This window comes from Diuraphis noxia, unplaced genomic scaffold (assembly GCF_037042655.1).
Source record: "Diuraphis noxia isolate RWA-SAM2 unplaced genomic scaffold, SU_Dnox_SAM2 contig0005, whole genome shotgun sequence".
Classification (NCBI taxonomy): Eukaryota; Metazoa; Arthropoda; class Insecta; order Hemiptera; family Aphididae; genus Diuraphis; species Diuraphis noxia.
This window is the reverse complement of record NW_028301715.1, coordinates 24,270,647-24,297,287: the sequence shown is the minus strand read 5'-3', so window position 1 is coordinate 24,297,287 and position 26,641 is coordinate 24,270,647. Positions and strand designations below refer to the sequence as shown.

General features: G+C 30.6%; 2 protein-coding genes across 4 annotated transcripts in view; one reads left to right on the top strand and one right to left on the bottom strand.

Annotated features, from left to right (window-relative positions):
- LOC107163666 (cytochrome P450 306a1-like) overlaps positions 1-9,701 on the top strand; it is a 37,314-nt gene extending 27,613 nt beyond the window's left edge. For 2 of the 3 annotated variants that reach the window (XM_015511198.2, XM_015511200.2), the window contains 6 exons: positions 7,389-7,712; positions 7,835-7,980; positions 8,037-8,236; positions 8,324-8,618; positions 9,039-9,369; positions 9,435-9,701. In XM_015511198.2, coding sequence (XP_015366684.2) covers positions 7,400-7,712; positions 7,835-7,980; positions 8,037-8,236; positions 8,324-8,618; positions 9,039-9,369; positions 9,435-9,628 — 1,479 coding nt within the window. In that variant the 5' untranslated portion in view covers positions 7,389-7,399 and the 3' untranslated portion in view covers positions 9,629-9,701. Of the gene's footprint in view, positions 1-4,271; positions 4,425-7,388; positions 7,713-7,834; positions 7,981-8,036; positions 8,237-8,323; positions 8,619-9,038; positions 9,370-9,434 lie in introns of those variants that run through there. The other variant, XM_015511199.2, reaches the window with a different exon arrangement.
- A 5,013-nt stretch (positions 9,702-14,714) lies between these two features.
- Cyp18a1 (Cytochrome P450 18a1) lies at positions 14,715-18,742 on the bottom strand. The gene is made up of 5 exons (XM_015511206.2): positions 17,996-18,742; positions 17,100-17,221; positions 16,190-16,887; positions 15,902-16,077; positions 14,715-15,739 (listed from the first exon to the last, which is right to left on the bottom strand). Exons 1-5 carry the CDS (start codon positions 18,351-18,353, stop codon positions 15,555-15,557), a joined length of 1,539 nt encoding a protein of 512 aa, XP_015366692.1. The 5' UTR covers positions 18,354-18,742; the 3' UTR covers positions 14,715-15,554.
- Between the last annotated feature and the right edge of the window lie 7,899 nt (positions 18,743-26,641).

The following is a 26,641-nucleotide window of genomic DNA, read 5'->3' as shown; positions in this document are numbered from 1 at the left end:
AGGACCAAAAGTGCTGCATTCTTATTCTAATTAGTTTAAGTAATACTAGATAGTGCTGAAATAAAAAATTAATTCAGTTTACTAATGATTAAGCTTATTTATAAGGTTAAGGTAAAAAACATTAAAACAAAAGTATTTGAAAGTATCTTTAAATACTTTTTAAAAGTATCTTTTACAAGACTGCCTAGCAGCCCAGCGCGCATGCATTATTGAAATAATCCTCGCGCAGAGTTGGTAAACGAGCTCATCGTTTCGTCTGGCCGACTACGTGATAGTGTAATAGGTGATGATCGTAAATAAATACACTTGTTATTAATCAATTGCTGACAATACTCGTTCCGCCGAAATTAAATCGTACTGCACGTTTGCAACTTTGCAATTCACTTTTAAATCATTCTAATTAAACAATAAGGGACTATCTATAAATGAAAATATTATTGACGCTTGTAACGTGAATCCGGGTACATAGTCAAGAATAAATCCTGGTTCAAGACAAGTTCACACTTCTTCATGAACCGTAAATCCGGTAAAAAAGTAGTCGGTGATTTTTCAAAATGTATTATTCTTTCTTTTTAAAGTAGGTAATTGTTGTGAACATAGTGGTAAGCGGTAACTGGATTCTTGTATCATAATGAAACAATCACCCATCAGTTCGAATTTGTTATTTAATAATTATTTTCATAACCAGTAACCACATAATCATAAACATACGACTTGTGTAGAAGCGATTTATACATTCTGGTTTCTGCAACATAACATGATATTTAATCATAAACATTATGGTTAACCGCTTAAGTAACCACAAGATTCAGCCAATCACAGCGTGCCTATAACTGAAGAAAAAATATCCCCAGCCTACAATATTACTCATATAGAATTTTATTCGCCTAATAAATAACCCCGGAAAAATTTGAAAAAAAATATGTATCTACAATATCAGTACCTATACCAATGTAATGTACAATAATATCTATACTGTCCGACATTATGTAAAGTTCTGACAATTATAAGGCTTTGATTCTCAACCAAGACTGACTCGCCACTCGCCTGTGTTAAAACACAGCGAGTCATGGCTGCACCGTCCGGCCGAAAGGGTTTGCTCAGCAAATTCCGTTTAGCTCGGCGGTGCTGTACAATATTACTACTACTAATACATACATTTTACATATAATGAGTAACCAGGGGTTCTTAGCATTCATAACAAGGCTATAACTTGGGTAACACATATACAAATTAAGAGAAAATTCTTAAACCTCTAACTATACAAAAATTTAGACATTTTCTAAGATCCAACATCTCACTCTTCAATAAATTAATAATATACAAAAAACAAATTATTCGCCCGCTTATGACTTATTGCATCTAACTTTAGGGCTCAGCCAAAAATTTCAGTCAAATAATCTTAAGATAATAATTAAAGCTGTGTGATATGTCAGTAACCTTACTTTACACAACGACCTTAACGTCTGCACTATACCAACTTTCGCCTGCATTTATAATTCTAACTTCCACGCGCATATTCGTAATCAACCTAACCCTCCAATTTCTAATCTTTCCTCTCCCACCATTCCCAATAATCCTCCCCACCGACTAAAACATAACAGTTATGGTGATTTATTTACCATCAGCCAAATAAGAAAAAACTAATTCATTAATAATAAAAAATCTAAAAATCTAAATATATATATATATGAATATAGATATTATAATTAATAAAATAAATTAAATTAAATTAAATTCCTAAAATAAAATATTAAGTTTCCTATAATATTTTCCTGATTTTTTAAATTCAATTATGATTGTTATTATTTGTATTAGGTACCTATTCGACGTATTGAATATTTTAAATACTATATTTAAATTTTTATTTGATAATTGTATTGTTTGTTTTATAATTTTTAAATGATATATATTTAAAATAGAACTTGTAAAAATGTTACATCTTATTTCAGGAATTGATTTTTTATAGAATTATACATAATATAGTAATATAAACAAAATAATTAAAAATATTTATAAAATAATTTTTATATGATTACGATTTGTGAATGATGTAGTCTTGGAATTCATTTTCTGAGTTTTTCGTATGGGGTTTCCCTGGAATTTTGATTCCGATTACCATTATTATTATTTATTATGATTAAAATTGAATATGTTTTTGAAACTAATTAGTTATAATACAAACACTAGTTGTTCCAAATTCTAATCCCCATGTTAATTATAAAATATTTTTGAAAACATTATTTAATCTGAAATTAACGTTTTACTGTTATTACTTTTTAATTTTTACCGTAATTAACAGAAAGTCGATTTTCAATTGTTTGGCTTAAGTAAGTATGATTCATACTCACTTTATTTAATAATACTTATTAGTTGTTTCGTGTTTTAAATATGTATTTTATGTATATATATTATACACTTAAACCTGAATAAAAGAAAATATGCCGATTTATTATTATTAACGAGTTTATATCAGTATATACCTGACATTGTCTTGTTGATGACTTTTAAAAACTAAGAAGCATGTATGTTATAGTAGTCGATACCTACCTAGAAGGAAAACATGATTTTATACTGCGTAATAAACTATTTTATAATATAATTAATTTTGTACAATCCAAAAGAATAATAAAGCCGTTCTCTTTAAATATCAACAGTACATATTTTTTATACATGTTTGTAGATATGATGGCTACAGTCAACCACTTGGAATGTACCCTTATAATTTATAAAATGGTTCTCGTGTCCGTTCGAAATATATTATTATTCTGTGGGTTCGACAATTAATAGTTATACAGGTGCATGTAATAATATATGACTCTTTGAAATCGTCGACATTCCAATAACACATTGGGGGAGCGAACCTTTTTTTTCGTCTTATAATACGTAGGAACAATACCGAATTCCTTATAGACTATTCACCCCAATGAGTGTAAACGTGTTTGCATCGGATTTCTTGGAATTGCAGACCCTTCGTACATAATATAGGACTTGTTTACATCAATGAAAGTAAAACCGGATCTCGTATGTGGTGGACGAGTCTACGTCTTGCAGACGACCTTATCGTCTCATTAATGTGTCTTCAAGGTTTTATTGTCCACGACGTCTGTGGTTCCCTAATCCCATTGAACAGTTTGGAGTCGGTTTAAAAGTTCAAAGAACTCTAAGGCGACTCCTCTGCTGGGTTTAAAAAAAAAAAATTACGATTTTTATTTTTAATTCAAAATAACAAATTACTAAACATAATTATACCATGCGAATTACGAAATATTTCTGCTATTGTACATTGTATAACAATATTATATCGATTAAATGATATAATAATGATATAATAAATTGTCAATGGAATAAACAATGTACCTATGGTAAATAATCCATTTCCAGATTTTTATTATTTGTACTGATACTGGAAATGACTATACATACACTTAATTATTTTTCTACCGAGGTAATAAATTTCAGAATGAACAAACATTGGCAGAATATCAAGTCTTCGTAATTTCAATAGGAACAGAAAATTAGCACTACAAACATTAAATTATTATCACGAATAGGCTTATTCTTAAATTTCGAGGTGAACTTCATGTCACAAAATGAATAATATGACTTGATGTTTATATATTTTGTCTATCGAGCAACTTATGAGTAAACAATTTAGGAGACTTATTTTTAGACCATTTTTTTATAGCAATATTGTAAGCAATTTTGTACGTATGTATAATATGTAACTATACGTAATAATTTTTTTATTCAATTCGACAAAAACCATTGTATTATACAAATCGCGATCATTCGATCATGTGCGCTTAACGCCGCCACAATCACAATGTACATTAAGTATTCATTCAAATGATATTGTACCTACAGAATGAGTATTATCTAATGTAGAATTTATGAATCTGATTTAGTAAAATAAACGCGTAAGACAATATTATTTATTGAATATATTTACTATTTTTTTTCCTACAACGACGAATATTTAAAAGTGAAATCTGCAGCATGCTTTGTACAAATACTTTGTACGTTATTTTCATTATGGTATTTTTATGTGGTTTGTACCGACAAATGATTTTGAAACAAATACCTACACAATAATTACCGATGTCGATATGAAATTACAATAATCCGTCGGCTACTCATGGATTTTCTGCTTTTTTTCACGCGTTCAAAATGTATTTTTTCTCTCGTAAAACCATTGTATTTTGACAATACACTATTATATTATATTATGGACGGCGGTACCAGACACAATACCGTCATAAATTCTGATAATTCAGATTAACATCAACACATCATCATATTTTCTACAGTCCGTATAATCGTCGTCAGCAAGAAGGTTTATGTTGTAGTTTAGTGCGTAATACGCATGTATACGCGTTATAATATTATATCGACTGCAATTAAAAAACACCGTTTATCCACTGGTAAGTTTTTAATGAATATGTCTTTTTTGTTCTATAGGTTTAACATTTAAATTGGGATTTTTCGAGTTTACTATAATTTACTCTTTCTAGTTAGCACATATTATACCGTCCTATCCATTTTAAAATATCAGCTGAGAAAAAAGATTAAAAACAACGAATTACCTGCATAATACGGAAAGTGTAGGTATTTTTAGGAAAATTGAATTTACAATTAAATGCATTTTTTTTGTCTATATCATCACGTTTTGAAGCAGACAAAAATAATTTAATCTTAAACTTGAAGGGATGTTTGAGTAGTCTATAGTTGAATCTAGTTAGTGCTTTTCGTCTTGCAAGGTAAATGGTGTTTAGTGTTTAGTGGTTTAGTTTCCGGAAACGTCGTATGTATTCCAACATTTCTTTACACTTATGACGCCTATATGGTTCGGTCGTTCGGTGATTTTTATACGAATTTAAACACGATTTGTTTATTCTCGCGTTGACGGATAAATGAATGATTTATAGTTTTAATATTGATGAAAAAATTTTGTTCTGAAATCTGCTGTAATAATAATAATAATAATAATAATAATAATAATAATGCACATACATGATTTTTGCTGGAAAAATCATCCCTGCCGTCGTTTTTGGTACATTTAATGGTGTGTTTTTCTTTAACGTAATTTTCTCCTTATCTAAGCTGAGAAATTTAATTAAAATTACAGTGATCTATTCGAAAAAATTTATACAAAATATTCCTGTGGCCCTGTGTCTCATATTTTTGTCCATTAATCACGCATTTAATCATATTCTGACATTTTAAGTTTTTAATAATAATATTTATTAAGACGTTGAGTATAGTTTTAAATCCAGCAAAAATAATTAAGTCGGAATAATGTTTAACTTATTAGTTATTACTATTATTAATAAGATTAATACTGCTATTTATTTAAAAATATATTATTATATGTATTTCATAAGGCAAACTGTTAGAAATATGGATTACGTTTTTGGCTTGGTCTGCACATTGCAATAATTACAAAATTATTTTCATTTAGCATTAAATTATTACTACGTATTTCAGTATTGCCTTATAAATTACATGATTTTGGTTTGAGCGTGAAATCAAAAATTAGATTCGACTGCAGTTGTATAGACATGATGTCCAACCAGTTCAACTCTCTCACCGCATATTAAAAATACTTATTTCAAAATATATCTGCGACCCAAGTGCCACAAATACATAAATATAGATTAAATTACCTATTTATATACAATTAAATTTATTTATACAGTTAAATTATTATTTATTAAACTAAATACCTTAAATATGTGTACCTTATTAATTTTTATTTATTTGCAATACAATATTTTAGTCATATATATTATATTAGGTATACTATAGGTATAACATGTGCTATAAATATTTTATGCTAACAACTTTTTTTGTTATTTTCTTAAGTCAGGTTTTGGAATAGTATATACGGAATGCTGACATTTGAATATTCCGGACTCCGGTGTTTAGTGTTAGCATTTATTTTCTTTATCCATACCTACCTATGATATTATGTCGTTTCGCAATCGCTCAGATATACCGTTCGAAAACTGTTTTTTTTTCTCCCGTACCGCACCGGCCGGACATATTCTACGCAATTTGTATACATTTTTTTTCGTTCACCCACATTTAGGACGCAATCGGATAATAATATAATAAAATATGCTCCACTTAGCAACCAGTTTTGAACGTGATCAAAACACGGGGAAGGTAAAAAACTATATAAATAAAAGGTCGAAATGTGTCGTGAACGGAATACGCTCGCGTTGTGTGCATTAAAATAAAATAAAAAGAAATAACCTGGTGTGACATACCGTCACACCAGGAGTGAGTTGGAGTTGCATGGGTGGGTAGCAGTATTTATATCTACTGTCCGGCAAGCATTACACTTGAGTTCGTATATATTATTAAATTATTCAATATTGCATTTAAAATCCATTATGATAAACATAAAATCATCGCATTCCCTGATAGACAGTGTATCGGTGAGATATCTCTTAACGGCCTGTAGTGATCGTGTTTTGACCGTTTTGGGTAACATCATCTATTCACAAATGTGCAGGTTATGACCGCGCTCATTTAAAGTAATTTTTTCGAAAACATATGATAGTTTATTTGCATAATATAACCACCTAAGGAAACCACTGAGAATAATAAAAAAAAAAAAAAAATACATTTGTAAAATTGAAATTAATACAATATAGTGACCACGTGTTTGCGAAACTGTCGGAGCCCAATCTAAAATGTGTAGATTTGGCTGTATAATATTATAGGTAGTTTGATAAATGTATGATTGTGTTTCTCAATATATACGTAATTGATTTGTCTTGCGAGATAAATGTAAAAAAAAACTTTTTTAGCATTTTATTCGTAGTATATTAATATACACACACTAATACGCACTTACAAACAAACGACTGCAGTCGTTAGCATATATTATGCAAAACAAAATATAGAGCGGTGCTTGATATTTTCCGTGTAAAGAATGAATTATAAATACATTTTTGAATGGAAGTTTGCCACCTACCATGGTTACAATATAAAAATGCCTTAAGCTTTTCGAAAATCGGTCGGAAAAAAATTTGATGCCAGCTCAAAAACATAACTACCAATTTTAAATTCTATAAAACTATAAGTCGTATCATTGGAAGTTGTCCTGTGATCTTTCCACACATCGTCCGCTTTTTGATGTATTAAACATCAAATGTATACCTATAACTTTTTTAATTTTACAGATTGTAAATATTCCACTTATTTATTTTAATAAATAAATACCATAATTAATGTTATAGTTTAATTACATCGCATATCACACCTAATAAACTGAAAATGTTTTACCAATCGTAAATAATAATTTTATAGGTACTATTTTATACTCGTACTTATAATATTGTCTTATAATAATCTATCTATATAACATTATTTTAAAGGAACTTAAATTATGTTTTGGATCATCGGTGTAATATTATTTGGTGTACTGTATGCTGGTTATCTATGGCGTTCCAACAGAAACTTGCCTCCAGGCCCTTGGGGTGTTCCAATTCTCGGCTATCTACCGTGGTTAAATCCTACCGAACCTTACAAAACATTAACGGCACTGACTTGTAAGTATGGGCCGATTTACAGCATTCAGATGGGGAAACATTTTGCAGTCGTTATGTCGGACCCAACACTGGTTAGAATGGCATTAGCACGAAACGAACTGGCAGATCGCACTAACTTCGAAGTTGTTAACGAAATAATGCAAGAACATGGTAGGTACTAACTACAAGGTATCTAAACTTCCTATACCACTTTCAATACGATTCAAGTATCAATATAGTTATTATATGGCTCTTATACCAATATTTTAAATTTTAATAATCTACCTATATAGGTTTAATATTTACACACGGGCCACTTTGGAAAGAACAGCGAAAATTTGTTTGCAATTGGCTTAAGGTGATCGGCGTGACCAAGTTCGGTGACAAGAAAAATAATTTACAACTACTAATTGCAGACGCTGTATCTACTACGATCTCGGTAATATTCGAGACAATTTTAGATAATTTAGAATCTATTGTAGATTTTTTTTTTAGAAATTACGACAGACAAATAATAGTCCGATTGACACGGGAAAGTTTTTTCTAGTAAACATAGGAGATTTCATAAATCTTATAGTGTTGGGTAAAGCGTGGCCAGAAGATGACCCTAATTGGATTTATTTACGAAATTTGGCTGAAGACGGATCTAAAAAATTTGCCATAGCTACTCCATTGAGTGTTTTGCCAATATTGAAGTTAGAAATTAATATATTAATTGTCGTGACATCCGTAAATAACGTATTCAAAAATATATTTTATTGTTGTATATGTAATTGTCCTAGGGTCATACCAAAGTATAGAAAAACTGTTATTGAAATAATCGAGGGAGTCAAAAATACGCATTTTATATATAAAAAATTGATGGAGAAACGAGGCAACGAAATTAATGAATGTGACGATTTGATGGCCATGTTCATGAAAGAAATGACAAAGAGAACAAATGAGAAAAGTTCTCATTATTTCACCGAAAAACAATGTTGTTTTCTTTTGTCTGATCTTTTTGGTGCTGGTGTTGAAACAACCGTGAATACCCTAAGATGGTTTCTTCTGTATATGGCTTTAAACCAAGAAATACAGGTAAAAAAAAAATATATTTTTTAAAATCATTGCTGAAATATATTATTATTATACACGCGTATTTTAGGAATATTTTATTTTGTAAATAAATTAAAATGTAAATCAAAGTGAATAATGATAATTATTATCCGTAGTACCTATCGAATTTCAATTTGATTACATTTTTTACATGATTATCATATGATCGTTTTGAATATTATATATTATGAACATTTAATGTAAGTATTCAGATAGACAGACTTTGTAAGTACAATAAAAAATAAAAACAAATATGTAGATTATAGGTAACAAAATGTCTTGAAACTAATAAAATAGTTACAAAGGTATAACTATTCTGATCTAAAAAAAAATTAAAAGAATTAACTAAAATTAGTGATAACGATTTATTAATATAATTTTAATAAAACAAAACATTTTTAGAACAACTTACAGACATTGCTGGATTCTGCGTGTACTGATGGTGGAATAATAGATTTAGAACACATAGAAAGTATTCCATTTCTAAAAGCTTGCGTGTTTGAAACGATGCGATTACGGCCGGTTGCTCCATCTGGAATACCTAGGTCAGTCAACAGCGAAATTACGATTTTGGGATACCGCATACCAAAGGGGACCATGGTTTTACCGCTGCAGTGGGCAATGCACCACGATGAAAAGTATTGGACGGACCCGCAGGCATTCCAACCGAAAAGATTTTTAGACGACGAAGGAAACGTGATAAGCAACAAAGCTTTCATGCCATTTCAAGCCGGTTAGTGATTGGAAGTGTCAATTTTTTTAAAAATAATTGAACTAAATAGTCAATGATATTTTCAGGTAAAAGAGCTTGTGTTGGAGATACGCTTTCCTACTGGATTCTCTATTTATTCGGTGCAAATATAATTCACAATTTCAATATTTCTACAGAACACGGTTTATCTGAAAAAGAAATAAACACCATCATGAATGGGGAGTTTGGCATAACGCTCAGTCCGGCTACGCATAACATTGTTTTTAAATCTCGAATTTAAGATTAATCGATTCTCAATTTGTTTTCGAATAATTAAAACTATCTTAAAATAAATATAAACGAACGTAAAATAATTTTTGTAAATATTAGATATTTAAAATATTACCTAATACCTATGATTGGGATGTACACCAAATTTATAGTTTTCCAAACCACCGACTACTGTACACGATATTTCGCAGCTTGTGTGTGTGCTCTTATACATGTATATAATACTATAATGCACTTATGGCGGGAAAATTATTCCATTAATGTAGGAAGTATAATGTCTAAGGAGATTGTAATACTACCTATAATTAATAAGTAAGTAATAAACTAATAACTAATAACGCAAATATGACCGGTCTGGTCAGTTATATAGGTTATATTGACAGTGTTTACTACACCTCATGATGTCTACCGGCGATTGTTTTTTATCATCACCATAATAATTCATAAAAATAATATTGTATTATTTTTTTAAATTACTTTTAATCATTGGTTCTTCTGTCGCGCGCTTTAAAGTGGCATCTAAAATCGTGAACATAATAATATTGTCTACAGGCGATGTAACTAATACCAATGTTATGTTATTATGATTTAAGGGATGTAAAAGAATATAATATATAGTGGCGATTTTAGATAGTATTGTTTATGTATTTTGTATGTTTATTTTCGAAATGTGCTGTAAATAAGATATATTCTTTATCATCCCGAAAACGACGATATAAAATAATCAATGGCCAAATTTAAATAACAGGTTTTTTTCGCCCAATAACCCATATGAGCATTAAAAAACAGAAATTTTTCGTTCATATTATATTCGGTAGGTAGGCCACTAAGGTTGTATTATGTGACGTGTGTTGTATATATATATATAATTACGATTTACGAGTACTATCATTGAAACGTAATAATAACATTTTGTTAATGTATTTCTTTCGAATGCTATAAACGATGTAGGAAGTCACTGTGCTATATCGGTTTAGCTAGGTGATAGGTACAGTGAATTGCGATGCGTGCCATTGCGTACCCTTTGTATTGTGTTAACTCGTTTCATTTTGGTGTGCTGTCGGAATAATAATGTAAAAATATTGAATTTGTTTTTGTTTTTTGTATTAAACCAATTATGATCATATACGAATTCAACTGTGTGCACCTTATATATTCATTTAGATAGCCTACTGTTGGCTAGGAATGTCTTAAAATAAAACTTTATATAAAAAAAAAAAAAACACCTTATATATAATATATTTATATTCTTATCGAAAACCGAAGGAGGAACTGCTGTTTACATTAGGTACTTCTCCTCTGGCCACTATTGTTTATTGTAGGAAACAAAACAAAAATATGTTACAACAATATGCGTGAAATAGTATGGCCTACAGCGTGGACTCTACACTCAAAGCTACAAGGTACATCAACGCTGTAGGTGCACCTAATGAGATAAACGTTAAATACGATATTATTATATTATATTACATTATGATTATTAATTAATTTATTAGATATAAACACTTTATACGGTGAATAATATTAAAAACAGTTTATAAATAATCTAAATTATATAAAAAATGTTCATTCAAATACAAATGCATTATTTACATTAGGTAGGTAAACCAGGCATGTGACTAGACATTTTTCTATAAGAGGGCCAATATTTTTTGGTCCCTTTCTGTTTTTTGTACCCAATACCACTCCTCTCCTTATCAGACAATATCTATAAAAAATAATACTACATTTCACAATGTATTGTCTGTATTAGTTAGGTATTAGCATTATATTTTTGTTATTTATTAATATAGGTATACAATATACATCTTAAAAAGCCATATTAGGACAAGTCGTCTATTTCTATGGTTTGCTGCTTAGTGCTAAGTCTCTAACTCGATAGATAATAATATTATATTGGGACATACAGAGGTGGAGTGGGAAAAAAATTCAGGCCAAGAAAATTAAGTTCCTCTAGGCCACCCAAAATGTTCATCTCCTGGTTAAAAATTGTATTTTATCTAATTTTGTAATATACGTATATAGGCAGGCAAACAACAAATAGGTACTTACTAAAATTATATATTATTATAGTGTATGTACTTTAAAGATAAAACAATTAACAAAACTATAAAACCGAAATAAAATTAGGTACACAAACCAAAATAATAATAAATCATAATATGTTCTAATGAAATTAAAATAAATATAGCAACTTACAAAGAATAAACTATTTTAGCTTTAGATATAATTATAATAATGGCTTTATCATAATTTAAAATATCAAAATAATAAAGAAATAATCAATTAAATTCGATTTCGTCTTCGTATATATAGATAGATACTCTTTCATTACTCTACATTATTTTTTTTCTATCTATACTTTAGGTGTAAACGGGCCATTTAGCTTCCAGGTCACCGGGAATTTTCAGTATCCTGGTGGGCCACTCCGCCCCTGGGGACTTATCATTTTGTTAGGCATATTTATTTTATTATACGATTACCGTATTGGTCCACTATTATATATAGTATTGTCTGTAGTTGTGTTTATCAAATGTGCGTTCGATACCCGTATTTGGCATTCCTAGATTTCAATTTATTAATAGACGTCTTATTGTCAATCTTGTATTATTGACGAATATTTTTAAAATTTCGGAATTTAATTTTTGTTATACGATTGTTACCTTACTATATTATGGAGTACCATATAATAATATAATATACAATTAGGATTTAACCGGCTAGGGACAATTATATTACACACCATAATATGAAAAATAAAAATCAAGGGGGCCAGTCCGGGGCCATTGACATTTCTCAGGGGGCCAGGCCCCCTAAGGCCCCCCCTTGGTGACGTGCCTGAGGTAAATAGTGATAAAAATACGGAGAGTTATATAATCAATAAGTAATTCTATGATGAGAACTGAGAAATAACTTCAAATTAACAAAAACTTGAAAAATGGTTCCATAATAATGTAAATGTGATTTGGTGTGTCCCGGTGACTACACTTAGTAGCATACGCGCTCTGAATGTACGCGCCGGCCGACGTTGCTAGCTCCCGGATGGGTGGCCATCCAAGATTTTTAGCAACAAAATCCTTGCCACATATAGGTACAATACGTGTTCCAAACAAATCATTCCCCCTTACAAACAGCTAATGGCCATAGTTTTTAGGCTTAGGATCAATAAAAAAAAATCATGTAAATACTTTCTATTGTTTGTATATTGTGTATTGATTTACCTTGAATAAAAAAAGCTTTTGAATTGTAACGATTTTTTCTAAGGATTTATATAGGTACCTATTAATTATTCTAGGTAACTTTTAGAAATCTAAGATATGCATTTGGATAATTTTTCAAGCGTATTTTTTCTAGCACTATTTAAAGTGAAATGGACATATTCAGGCTTTTATCCGACTTGAAAAAGTTCTCATCTTCCAGATATGATGTAATACACCGTATTAATTCCCTGAATTATGTGGAATTTATATTTAACGAATTTTTCAATATTATGAATTTTGTTCCCCATGCGACTTCGTTTTATAGAAGTTTCACTGTATTATGTTACCTATAATTATTATGTGTTGTTAAATTTCCATATTTTAAATGTTTAGTAGTAGATAATGATAAATTAATTTAGTTTAAAAACTGGTATAACACCTTCGTCTCCTACACAAATTTTGCTCTAGAAGACTAATTTCCAAGATTGTATTTAGGTCATATATATTATTTTGAAACGGGAAATAATTTAATTGTATTTTCGCACAAGTTAGGTTAGCCTGAAGTTTACGCGTTAATGCAGTGCGTTGAAGTTATGCAACATAAATTTATAAACAAATACCAACAAAAAACTTGAGATTATCATATACGACCAGATGTTGATTTAAAGGTGACGCGATTTGTTTCTAATAAGCGATTTTTCTTATTCTAATAAATTACACTCACAACGAGTTACCCATTTATGTATCGATCAACCACACGCTTTGTCGATTGGAAATATTTTATTTTATGAAAAGCTTTAGAAAAGTCGTAGAAAATTTTGCTGCTTATTTCCTTGAGCATGATGAGGACAATTTTTTGATAGAATATTGCGAACAAAACACTGAAATATTAAATTTCGATAACGGTTTCGATTTCGGTTGTCATGTCTCGTTTGTATTATTATAGAATTTGTATAGTATAATTTTACTAAGGCCTAGACATTTAATACAAGGTTAACTATTTATATATTATATATGTATATTTTATTATTATTATTTCAACTTAAGAAGCAAAATTCTAACTGTTCGTTAATTTTAATATTGCTGGTGAATGACGGCTAAAATTATAGTTATAGTAGGTAACGATGTTTCTGACATTATTCTCCGGACTTAATTGAATAATGTTTAATGATTTTTATTATTGAAGATTAACATTTATTATACGAACCCGTTTTCTTTAACCCGTATACCTATTTACTACTGTGCAAACAATAATTATAGTCCAATTAAAAATCTTTAATCATTTGTATATTGTTCATGTACTTAAGTGACTTAAAATTTTAAAAACCATTTATGTGAACCAAAATTATTAGCTCACGATCGCTTTTCAAACGCGACGGGTTCATCATTGCTTTCAAGTTTGTTTAGTAATAGTAATAATAATTTACACCTGTCTTAAATACCTGATCCATGCAGCAACCTTTCTGTTTTTTTTTTTATAACGTAAATATCCACTACCTGTTTTGTTTTTGACTGTATATGCATTATATATTTTTTACACACCCGTCAGCACTTTGTCGATAAACATAAGCAAATACATTTCATTTCACCATATCGACTTAGACACTCTTACATACAACTCGAATGACTGTAAGTATAATATTATTAACTCGATCGTATAGATTTTCACAGGGCCTAACATTTAACTACTTTATTTTTTCTCACAACGCATCATACAAAATCTAAATGTGAATGACTTAGAACCATTTGGTATTATGTTTAAAAAAACATTCCAAGTCTCGAATAGCTTTGATTTGAAACGTCTAAATGGTCCTAACCCTAAGTCAATTACATTGGCATTCGTGTCGTATTAGTTGCGTGAATAGTTCTCCTGAAGTAAATTAATATAACAAGTGGTTGATAAAAACATTCAACATTTAATTTTAATAGGTTGCTTGTACATTGGTAATATTAAAAAAAAAAAAAAACAACAAAAATCATGCAATAATAAGAAATAAAATAGATATATTTACATATGGTATGCACCATAAAATGTGCGTATAGTTCAGAACTGAAAACAATAACGGTTATTATGTATATAATACCAATAGTTACCTATCATATAACACTAAGCTCGTGTATTGGATATTGGTGTATTATACTACGTTCTCATTACATAAATATAATTGCAGATTAAAAAAAGTGAGTAAGTAAGTGGATGTCGCTCTGCAGTATAGTAGAGCGTACAAGAACATTACCTTCCAGAAAAAATGCTATACACTTGATACTTTTAAACAAGTTTAGAGGGAGAAAAAGTGTTTACAGAATAAAAGAGAAAAAAAAAATAAACATCATAGTAAAACCAATACATTCCTCGCTCCGCTCAGAATCTAAAACTACATAAAATAATTTACATAAAAAAAAAAAATGGTAAATATGGCACTAAGTACATAGTACATAAACATATCAATATAGGAAAGCATGCACTTGTAACTACTTAAAATAAACAAATACAATCGTTATTTTCTAAAACAGTATAAATTAAACTAAACTAGCTAATCAATAAATAGTATGGTCTTAAATGACATTTTAGATAATATATATAATTTATAGGGAACCATGTGTAATTGGTAAATAAATAATGAAACATTTCCAAACAATAATTATGGAATATTATTCTAATAAATACATAATATTCCATTAAAAATACATGAACAACCTAAATGAGAGGATCTGAGAATAATAATGAAATGAAATCTACTTTTTGCGCGCTTTCATGACGACCTTGAACGATTGTGGAGTCAGTGTGATACCGACTTGACCGTCCATGCTAGGTAATTCGTCACCATCCGGTAAACACACGTCGAACTCGTGTAACAAGGTCGAAAAGAACAAGTATAGTTCCATCTGAGCTAATGTCTCACCCAGGCATTTTCTCCGACCTTTAATGAAACAAATTAAAAATGGAAAAAAACAATTAATTACAATTTCATAAATAGTATCACATTCGAATCATTTAACACACAATTAATATATATATTTTGCGCATATAGTACGATATATTAAATTATATATGTTTAATAAAAAATATAATATTATCTTACCGACTCCAAAAGGTAAAAAACAATCGGGTTTTTTCACTTTGCCTTCGGCATTTATAAATCTCTCCGGCTTGAACGCCTCCGGTTCGTCCCATAAGTTCGGGTCGTTGTGCACAAAATGTTGTAAAGGTATGATCTGAGCGCCGGTCGGTATATGGTAACCATTGAGTGTTACATCACTGTTGAAACAATACAAAATTTGATGAAATGCTCGGACGGTATGTAATATTTAACAGCCAGCTGACACGTTACATATATTTATATGCGAAACGATGAGAGTAAACAATTTACCTGGTGGTTGCGTGTGTTGTGCCCAAAGGCGTGATACTCGATTTCCGCAGTACTTCGTATAAGGTAGCCTGTGTATAAGGTAAATTGGGGTAATCGTCGAGCACCGGTGATTTATATTGACCCACTACCGAATCGATCTCGTCTTGCACCTTGGTCATCACATCCGGATAATGGAGCATGTACACCATGGCCCATAAAATCGTATTCTTGATGGTCTCCATGCCGGCCGAGAACAAGTCGCCGAGAATTTGTTGTACCTGCCTGTTGGGGTCCAAACCCTGAAACAGTTGATCCACCGTGCCGGCTTCCTGGGAGCGATTTATCTCCAACAGATAGGCGTCGACCAGGTCTCGAATGCAATTCGGATCGAACGTGCTCTTGTGCTCCTCGATGATATTTTGAAAGTACCCGGCGATCTCGCGATGGTTGTTCTTGATTTTTTCCTGTATGCTCCGTTCGTCAGTAATGTGACGTCTCGGCAAAAACAAACTCACCGGCCTCAACATGCCGAAAAGCTTGAAACCTTCTTCGACCATGTGCATGTACCGCTCGAAACGCGGGTCGTTCGGTTCGAATCGAACACTCATCGTCAACGAACTAATCACGTTGGTGATGGCAAGGCACAACGAACCGGCATTTAGATCTATTGGTTTGGCGCAAGTGTTGTGAAACATTTCCATTAGCGTGGATACTTCGATCTGCATGAAAAAAAAAAAAAATACCCGAAAATTAGAGTTAAATCATTTATTATTATTGTTTTTTTATCTCGACTATATTATGTGATGTAAAACATTATATTATAATATATTTTTGAAAAATATTGGTCGTCGTGTTCGATATCGGCTATTTCGAGTTATATAAAATATACCTAATATTACGTGCGTCATCGACAATACGCGACGTTACTCACCATTATTCGATTTTCCATGTTCAACCTGTTGTGGCCCGTGAACGTCATCCCCATATTTCGAAGTACCAAGTGCAAAAACTTCCTTTGCGACTCCCATAACTTCCCAGTGCTGTTTACGGCTCCTATAAACACGCACAAAAAAAAAAAAAAAGGTAACGTTTACATATATAATAACAAGTCTGGTCAGTATGGAAATGACACACAGAGATTTTGTATTATTATTATTCTAGCCATTATTCGCGTGTCCCGAACACGTTGTGTAATGCAGTAGTAGTAGAAGTAGTAGTAGTCGACGTAGCTGTAGCAGTGGCAGTATAATAATATAGTTGTAATAGTTGCAGTATAGTAGTGGCAGTAGCAACGGTACGAGCCACGTGATTATTTAATAATAATTAATATTGTGCCGGCGTATAATAGTATGTCAAAAAAAAAAAAAAAAAAATTGCGACATAGTTTCAAAATATTATATTCAACGTACATGATAATATCTCGTCATCTCGAGGACACGCGAGCGCGCGTATATTTTATTTGAATGAAAAAAAAAAAACAAAAAAAAACTTTACAGAAAAAAATTTAATAACTTATAGGTGGTCGTGGTGCACAACACGTATAATGTTAATAATACGCTTTTAAGATGTCAATTTTTACGATGTGGCGATGACGAGAGAAAAAAAACCCCATGGTCAACGTAAAATCACTGACAATCTCAAACCTCTGATATAATAATATTATATTTTATATCGTATCATAACAAAATAATACCGCGGGGGAAAAAAAACGCCCGTCGATTTCTCATAATATAAGTTACATAAAACGTTTGATAATAATATTATAAATTATATTATATTCATCGCGCGCGTCAATAACATATATTATAAATATTATAAACGACTTACCGTATCCGCCGATGATGTCCATGTACCCGTCGTTGGGACGGCCGGTGATCTGCTTCATGTCGAACGCGGTCTTGATGAGCTTGTGGTCGCTGAGCAGTACGACCGTGTTGCCGCGTTGCGTGAACGAGCATATGGGCCCGTACCGGCGGGCCAGCTCGTTGTACTTGAGGTACGTGCAGTGGTTGGACAAGAACGGCGCGTACCCCAAGAACGGTACGCCCCACGGCCCGGGCGGCAGCGTCCTGGCGGCCCGGAGCTGCCGGTACGCCGAGTAGGTCAAACCCAGCGCCGCGGCCACCGCGTTCAGCCACAGTTCGCGGCTGTATCCATCGCTGTCCGACATGATCTCGGTCGTCATCTTACCACGCCGCCTCCACTGCGCGGAGATCCGATGTAATTACCCGACGCGAACGGGCGAATATGTATTTTTGGGCGACGTTTGTGACGGACGGTAAAAATATGTATCGTATTTTAATTAATTTTTTTTTTTCATATATATACCGACGAATAATACACACCCGAACGGTACGCAAAACAGATAATATAATAAAATATATTATATATTATTATAACAATTATAATTAGGAAAAATAATATAATATGTGTGTGTGTGTGTGTGCGCGCGTGTGTGATATAGCTGAATAGCTGCAGCGCGTATAAGTGTAATATACTCTTCAGCCAGTGTTTACGCAAGAGACGGTGTGTGGCGTCGGAATCGAAGAGTTGGGATCACTTTTGAAAATAATCGTGGGAGAGTACTTCTTTTGGTCTTTTATAATATATCGGGGTGTCGAAAGCCCATATAGTAGGGATAGGCGTGTTCGTGCGTGTGTGCGTGTGTGCGTGCGTGCGTGTGCGCCAGGTAGGTACCTCGTCTAATACATATTGTATTATATATACGCGGGTACAACAGGTGTAGGTATATACATATACGTAAATACGCGCGCGCGTGTGTGTATACGTATGTACAGCACGTGTGCGCGCATGTGTATGCGCGCGTGCGTGTGTGTGTTTTTTCTTTCTTTTTAAAACGTTTTGTTGTTGTTTTCTCTCTCTCTGACCAGCGCGCGCGGACCGTCCGCGTTACACACGTATGCATCGTTGTAGGGGGATAGGTACCCGCGACGCGCGATCCGGGGCGGCGGCGGAGGAGGAGCGCGAGAGCGTTCGAGATTTCCTTCCCTTTTTTTTTTTTTTCCCCATTTCTTGTATCTCACTTTTTTCTCTCCGCCACGCGCGACGGGCATACACGGCGCGTATACACCTACCTATAGCCGCACATCAGCTATACACTGCACCTAAATATACGTTATTCTTCTCGCTTCGTCTCACTCTCTCCTGCACCGCTGCTCACATCCGAATCGGTCCCTACTCCCGGCGGCGACGACTGCCCAAACGGCGAGTTTCGTCGGGTCCCGAGCAGACAGACGCGGCCGAGCATTGGGCCGGCGCACACCGCGACCACCGATCATCGTTATTATTTCACACATGTATTATACATATACACGCACACCTGTAGATCCTCCCAACGGCGAGCCGCGCCGCGCCCACAACACATGTTTCGAACGAACGTTATTTTTGATTTTTTTTTTTTTAGATTTTCCTCAATATTTCACGCGGTACACAATAATATTGTAAATATAATATAAATATAAAAAATATAATATTATAACAACGTATATTTTGTGGTTGTATATGTCGCGTGTGTGCGTGTACGTGCGTGTGTTTTATTCTTTCTAATTTCGATTTTTCGACGTATTCCCGAGGGTTCTGAAAATGATGTTCCAAGTCGTTTAAATAGTTTAAACCAAACATAGGGATATATAATAATAATAAATAACCAGAACATAGGACACCAGAATCGGCAAGTTGAGACTGGGAACTTTCGCTTTAGACATTTATATAATGTATATTAACGGTCATTTTCACAAAACGAGTCTATTATATTGTTTTGTTTGTGTTTTTTTTTTTTATATAGATACGTACATAATATATGGGCAAACAAACATTTCTGTCCGTAGAACTTTCGTATATTAGATAGGTACAAATAGTAATAAGCCTACACGTCTCCGTGCTCAGTTTGTTGTGTAGTTCAGTGTATATTTATCGAATAAGTACATTTTTTAATATTTGTCGAGTATTAAGTTTATAGATTTTATAGAGTTTATAGAAGAAAGAAATAATACTATTGATCATTTGGATTGGCTTATAAATTGTTGTTTAAAAGATTTATACTAACTATTATTGATCGATAGTGCACTTTCAATTTAATAGGGATATATCACTAAAATCATAGATATTATTTCATTATTAAAAATAAAAATAAATATAGTTGGTCAAGTTAATAAATACTATACAAAAATTTTAATAAGCGAATTTAGAAAAACAAACTAGTTTATAAGTATTTACCAATCGATTTTTAATAATTTGTTTTGTAAATATTGATAATTAATGAAATAACGGACATGCGCTAATATTATTGTAATCTCTATTATATTACTGTGACTAATCTGTCAGAGAAATTATTTAGTATCTTAATTGGTTCTTTGGACATTTTTATTTCATTTGTTTGCATTATACAATCAAAAATGGACTATATTCCTACAGTGTTAGCTGATAAGGTAATAGCGTATTTACACATCAATAATAAATATATATTATAGTTAATAATATTAAAATACACAGCATTGGCTCAGGCATAATAATTATGAATATATACATATATTATATGTATAGATAGATTGATACTAATTCTACAGGACGTAGAAATACTATTTTATCAGTGGCCAATAATGGGTGCAAACGTACAATTATTTTTAAATAATATTTTTTTTTCTACAGATTTTTTAATGGGAGTGATGAACCGTTCAACATGCGTTGAACTTTGAAACATATTTTTATGAAAATTCATGGGCTCTACAGACAATGGATTGGTATGAATCTAACTTAGATGCATACAATTTTCTTATAAAAACTGTTATACTCTGTGTACTTTGCAGAACAACAGGTTTACTTTTGAAACCTTTAATTAAAAAACAAATTACCCATAAGCTAACCACGACTCAAAAATCTCAAAAGTAATGAATATGAATTATGATTTTACGATATCCTGAAAATAAATGAGAAACATATGAGTATACAATGATCTCGCGCATTTCGAATCATATTTTATTTGTATTCGTATAGAAGGTAATTCGTGATATATTGACACTATGTGTTCTAACAGCGTTTAACTATATTTTTGAGCGTCTATCTTATACAACTTTTTTGGTAGATAAATAAGTGCATTTCGCCAACTTCCAAAATACATATTTTACATTATTTTTTTGGAGTTTCATTAGTCTGAATTTTTACGTTTTTTTACATTATCATTCTGAAAACATTTTTTTATTACACAGGCTATAGTATGTTATGAAGTGGTAGATATACGATATACTTTTATCGCTTTATCATATACTTTTGTATGACAAAAATAAGCCAAAATATCACCCTTAATCCCTCCTCTCGTGAGCACGCCACTGACAACCCCAATCAGAATTTTTTCCCTCATGTTTTCTTTATATGAACTGAAAACTGTTGAGTGATCAGTGAAATAAATAAATATATCAATGACTTAAGACATATCTGCAAAGAGTTGTAAAGAGTTAGACAGTTGTATACAATGTTTCTAAAAATAAAAGTAATATTAAATAAGAAATACTATTACAATAGAAGAACATTACTATTTCTTAGTTTCTTACTGAATCAAATGTTTTTACAAGTATAATATTTATTGCAATGCATAACTTATAGTAATAAATAATACTATAAAAAATAAGTAGGTACCTACCTAATATAAAAATTAATTTACAATTTATAACCTGCAGTCCTCTAATAATCATTAACTCGTAATTTATCCTCCATTAAGTCGTAAACTATTAAAAAAATAAATACTATTTGTAATATTTTTATCCTACATATTTAATATAAAGTTGTATTGCTATATTTTTCAAAAATAAATACTTTTGGATCTGATATAGTAATATGTACTATAATCAATAGGTACTCATAATATATCACTTTAACACTCATAACATGACATAAAATATAGTAGGCATAGGGAACCATATATGGCAACTATTAATATAGTTGTAATATGTTTATATTATATTGTATAATATTTTAATGTATATAATTATAAGTTATAGAGTAGCTGTTAATTGACAAGTGTCTGTCACATAGTTTTAAAATACACCGTAGTAATTAACAATACATTTGTCCGCATCAACATTGTACGTGTATTGTCTTGAACATAACACGATAATCAACGACGGCTTTTACTATAGGTAATTACTACCAATACTTAAAAAAAACCTCAAAAATCACGTTACTCAACATAATTTTATGATCTTCAATATTTGAATAGTTATTGTATACAACCTTCGATAGAGTAATATCTCCAACATTTTAAGGTACTATTCTTAAACAAAGTTTTTACTGTAAGATAGGTAAAGATAATGTATCTATTATATAATATGATCATTTATTTTATATCAAAATCTAATAAAGTGTATTACAAGATTAATACTTAGACAAAATTACAATTTTACGTTTAATTGATATTTAATAATATAGGTTATAACCCAACCTCTGGTATACCTACATAAATTCACTCTAATCTAATCTAATAATATCTGTTTACTCATTATAAGTATTTATGTCCTATATATTTAAATATTAAATAGTAAAACTATTGAATGCATTACGCATGTATACTTGCGCATACTATTGCATTCCATCATTACAGCTACGTTTAGTATATATAATTTGTGTAGGTATTCAACTTTTTTTTTATTCATTAAAAACAGATATTATTATTAAGATTCAATGAAAGTGTTTGATAAAATCAGAACTAATTAAATTATGTGTTTGTATAAACAGTAAATTGAAATCATGATAATAAGTAGAATTCCTAACTTCAATTTTGGGTTAGAAAATTCTTATTTAATAACTATTTTATTGTTTTTAAATAAAGCAAAATCTACGGCGTCAAAGGGCATTGGACGATACAATTGAACTTGTAAATATTTATAAATATTGAAGTTTGCATTCGGCTTAATTTGTTATTGTAGGTTTATTCCCAATTTATACAACATCATATTAAATTATTTAAAAATTTGTATTTTGTATTTTCTTGGAAATGTTCGATCTTCATAAAAATTCTAAAGTTGTTAGATTCTGAGTTGAGAGATTCTGATGTATATGATATCTGCACAGGGCATACTCTAATAACTGTTATAATATTATTGTAATATATTTTATTTTAAATGTCATTACTAGAAAATATTGAAAAATGTACATAGAATATTAATCACCATAGTACCTATTTTAAAATTGAACTTTAGTAACAAACATACATTATACATTTACGTCATTGAAAAATCTTCAAGTATCAATATTTGTAATTATAATTACTAAATTGAGAGAAAAAAGTGATTATAAAACCATAGTGATCAATGTTAGGTCGTGTTATAACACTAAATAATCAGCTTAATATAATTTATGTTTGAAGTACCTGAACCTAGAAATCGTTTTGTTTTTTATAATTACTAAAATAATAAATTTAATTTTCTTTCAAAATATTTACGAATAACTAACGTTTGACGTTAACATAATAATCTCTGGATTAAATGTTATAAAAATATATAAAAAAATAATAAATTGCATTCGTCTATGCATGACTATTTTTATTCGTATTCAAAGTACAGAGTACTATAATATAATAATAATTATTGAATACCTAGTATATAATAATGAACTACCTACAATAATATTTTCGAATTTTGGTTATTTAACGACATTCATATGACTTATAGACTTTAGTTTAAAATCAAGAATTTAAAACTAAAAGTTCAGTGACCTAATGTTAAATTATTACCTATTGATGTCTTTCAACCTCTGCCTGTCTGAGAATTATTAATTATTATTCACATACTGACTTACTCACTTACTTATTATAATATCTAATAACTTATAAAAAATATAGTGTTTAAAATTCTACCTAATTCAATAGTTGTATTATGAATTCTTGTCACTTGGTCACCTGGCCAGTGTTTTGTAATTCGATTATGAGTATTATGACCCTTCAATGATTTAGCAAAAAAAATGCATTTAGGTTTTCTTTCGAAATGTGGAACTTTTAAAGAATATTTAGATAAAACTATTTTTTTTAAAACCCTCTACAAAAACATGGAGTCCGAACTTAGCTGTGAGCATAATATTAAAATAATATACTGTTGTAGAACCTATTATACGCCTATTATAAAATAAATTTATGTACTATGGCACTCTGAAATTAATATCCATTAAAAATACCATGACCACTGACATATTGTGATATTAAATTAAGTATGCGTCAATGTCAAAAACAAATCTTTAGGTATCTGACGACTGACATTGAACTTGAAATCTTAATGATGAATGCCACAACAGAGACTCGAAGATGAGTAGGTTGGGAGCAAAAATATTATGAAAAAGTAACGATGACGACGACACCGACAACAACAACAACAACAACAACAGCCACAACAACTACAACAAAAACAAAAACAACAACATAAATATCATGTCACCACCGCAGCTGCAGTTGAGTAAGGTTGATGTACATACGTAGAGAAAAACAGTGACGTCATTATACGTCGGACGTACTCGATTTATTTGCTACGTCGTCGTCTGTTGGCCCCGTCGCAAATTGAGTACTTGTACCTTATAACCTACGTCATCATATAATGTATATAGAAATGAAAGTATATATTATTAATAATAATAATAAATACATGAGACGATTATCCCCGTTCGGATCACGTCTCTTCTACCGCTTCCAACGATTATACCGTTGTATCAATACCTAACAACAGAGGTCACGAAATCAGATGTTCATATTATTATACCACCTCTACTTATATGAAGAGTGTTATATGTCACGTGCCACATTTGACGTAATAATATAGCAAACACTCGAATCAGTCGAATCCCTACATTACACTATTAGTTTGGCAAAAAACGAAATCCGATGAATTTATAGCTGAATTATCAAAATTACTACCTAATTTATCTCTATAAAGGGTGATTTTTAAGCATTTTAACCCTATTTTATGCTTAGATTATACATGCATTCAAATTTAAATTTTCGGAATTTTTGAATACCTACATTTAAACTTGTAGACCATATTTTCGAATAATTGTGAATTTTCATAGCACTAAAGGATGAACCAGAATGATACAAATTTTATTAAAATTGGAACCCTCTTTTTCACTTTTAATTATTCAAAAAAATATTTTATGTATTTAAATTAAAATTCGAGTATGTAGTTTTTGAGTTATATCTGTTATATGAATGTATCTTCTAAGGATATAGATATTAATTTATGTCTATGATAATGGCTTTAGTATACGTATGGCTGGTATGAGAGTTTAAATGATTAATTTTGTTTGTCAAATCAAAATTTTCATGAAAATCATTCGCTTAAAAATAAATAGAAAAACAAATAAAATAAGAGAGGGGACTCCTCATTAAGAAAATAAAAGTTGAATTACTTCAAGACACTCCTTAAGTAGTATAAATAAAAATAAAAATAGGAAATCCAGGTAAAATCAATATTTGAATAAAACATGAACTATGAAAGGGAAACACAGAAGTGAACATGCTTAATGCTTAATACATCACCCTGTTTAATGAGATTTACAATTTAATATTATATAGAGTATAATGTTAATTAATATTTCATAACACGTTTACAACTTAATATTTATATAGTATAAATTAGTTATATCTAACTATAGAATTTAAACTGTCATAATTTATGGTATTTAATACTTTTATCAGTGCATATAATTTAATTAGATGTTTAGAAAATATTGATATGGAATAACGATCGTTTTAATCTTGTTCCGGTTTATACAATTAACATCATTATAAGTATAAGGTACTTAACACGCACTGTTTATATATAGCCTCATTAAAATTTTAGTTTTTGTACTCCAAAAATAGAGTACTTCTCTTTTAGTTATTGTTCGTTACAATTACAAACATTTCGGACTTAGTATATATATGTATATGTATATAGTATATAGTATATATATGTACAGGACATATGTACCTAACGGCTAACACACACACACACACACACACACACATATATATATATATAAAATATTTGGTCTCATCCCTCAAGGATAGTTGGAACTTGGATACCCTAAAAGCGGGATACCTATTGGATGTCGTGAAGAACATCTTGCGATACTAATATCAGTACAAGAAATAATAATTGTTAATATGTTATATGTATACCTATTTTAAATTAGAAAACAATAGTAAACCATATAATTTAAAAAATATTAATTTGGAGCTATAAATTATTTACATAATCTTTCTACCCACTAACAGCTAAAAACTAATATGATATGTGAAAATTTTAGAAGGCATTAAAATGTTTATCATAGACTTTTTATGATATATTTTTACTTGTTTTGTTTACTCTTATATTATACGTTGTTATTTTGTTATTTTACAATCGATACGTCATCAACTGCAACTAACAACCCAGTACCTATACTAATAATTCAATTTAAATGAACATATAATTTAAATGTATTATATAATTGTAC

Coding starts and splice junctions, on each gene's coding strand:
- Cyp18a1 (XM_015511206.2), bottom strand. CDS start 18,353: ATGACGACCGAGATCATGTCGGACAGCGATGGATACAGCCGCGAACTG. Junction 17,222..17,995: donor GGACATCATCGGCGGATACG/GTAAGTCGTTTA, acceptor GCGTGTTTATAG/GAGCCGTAAACAGCACTGGG. Junction 16,888..17,099: donor ACATGGAAAATCGAATAATG/GTGAGTAACGTC, acceptor TTTTTCATGCAG/ATCGAAGTATCCACGCTAAT.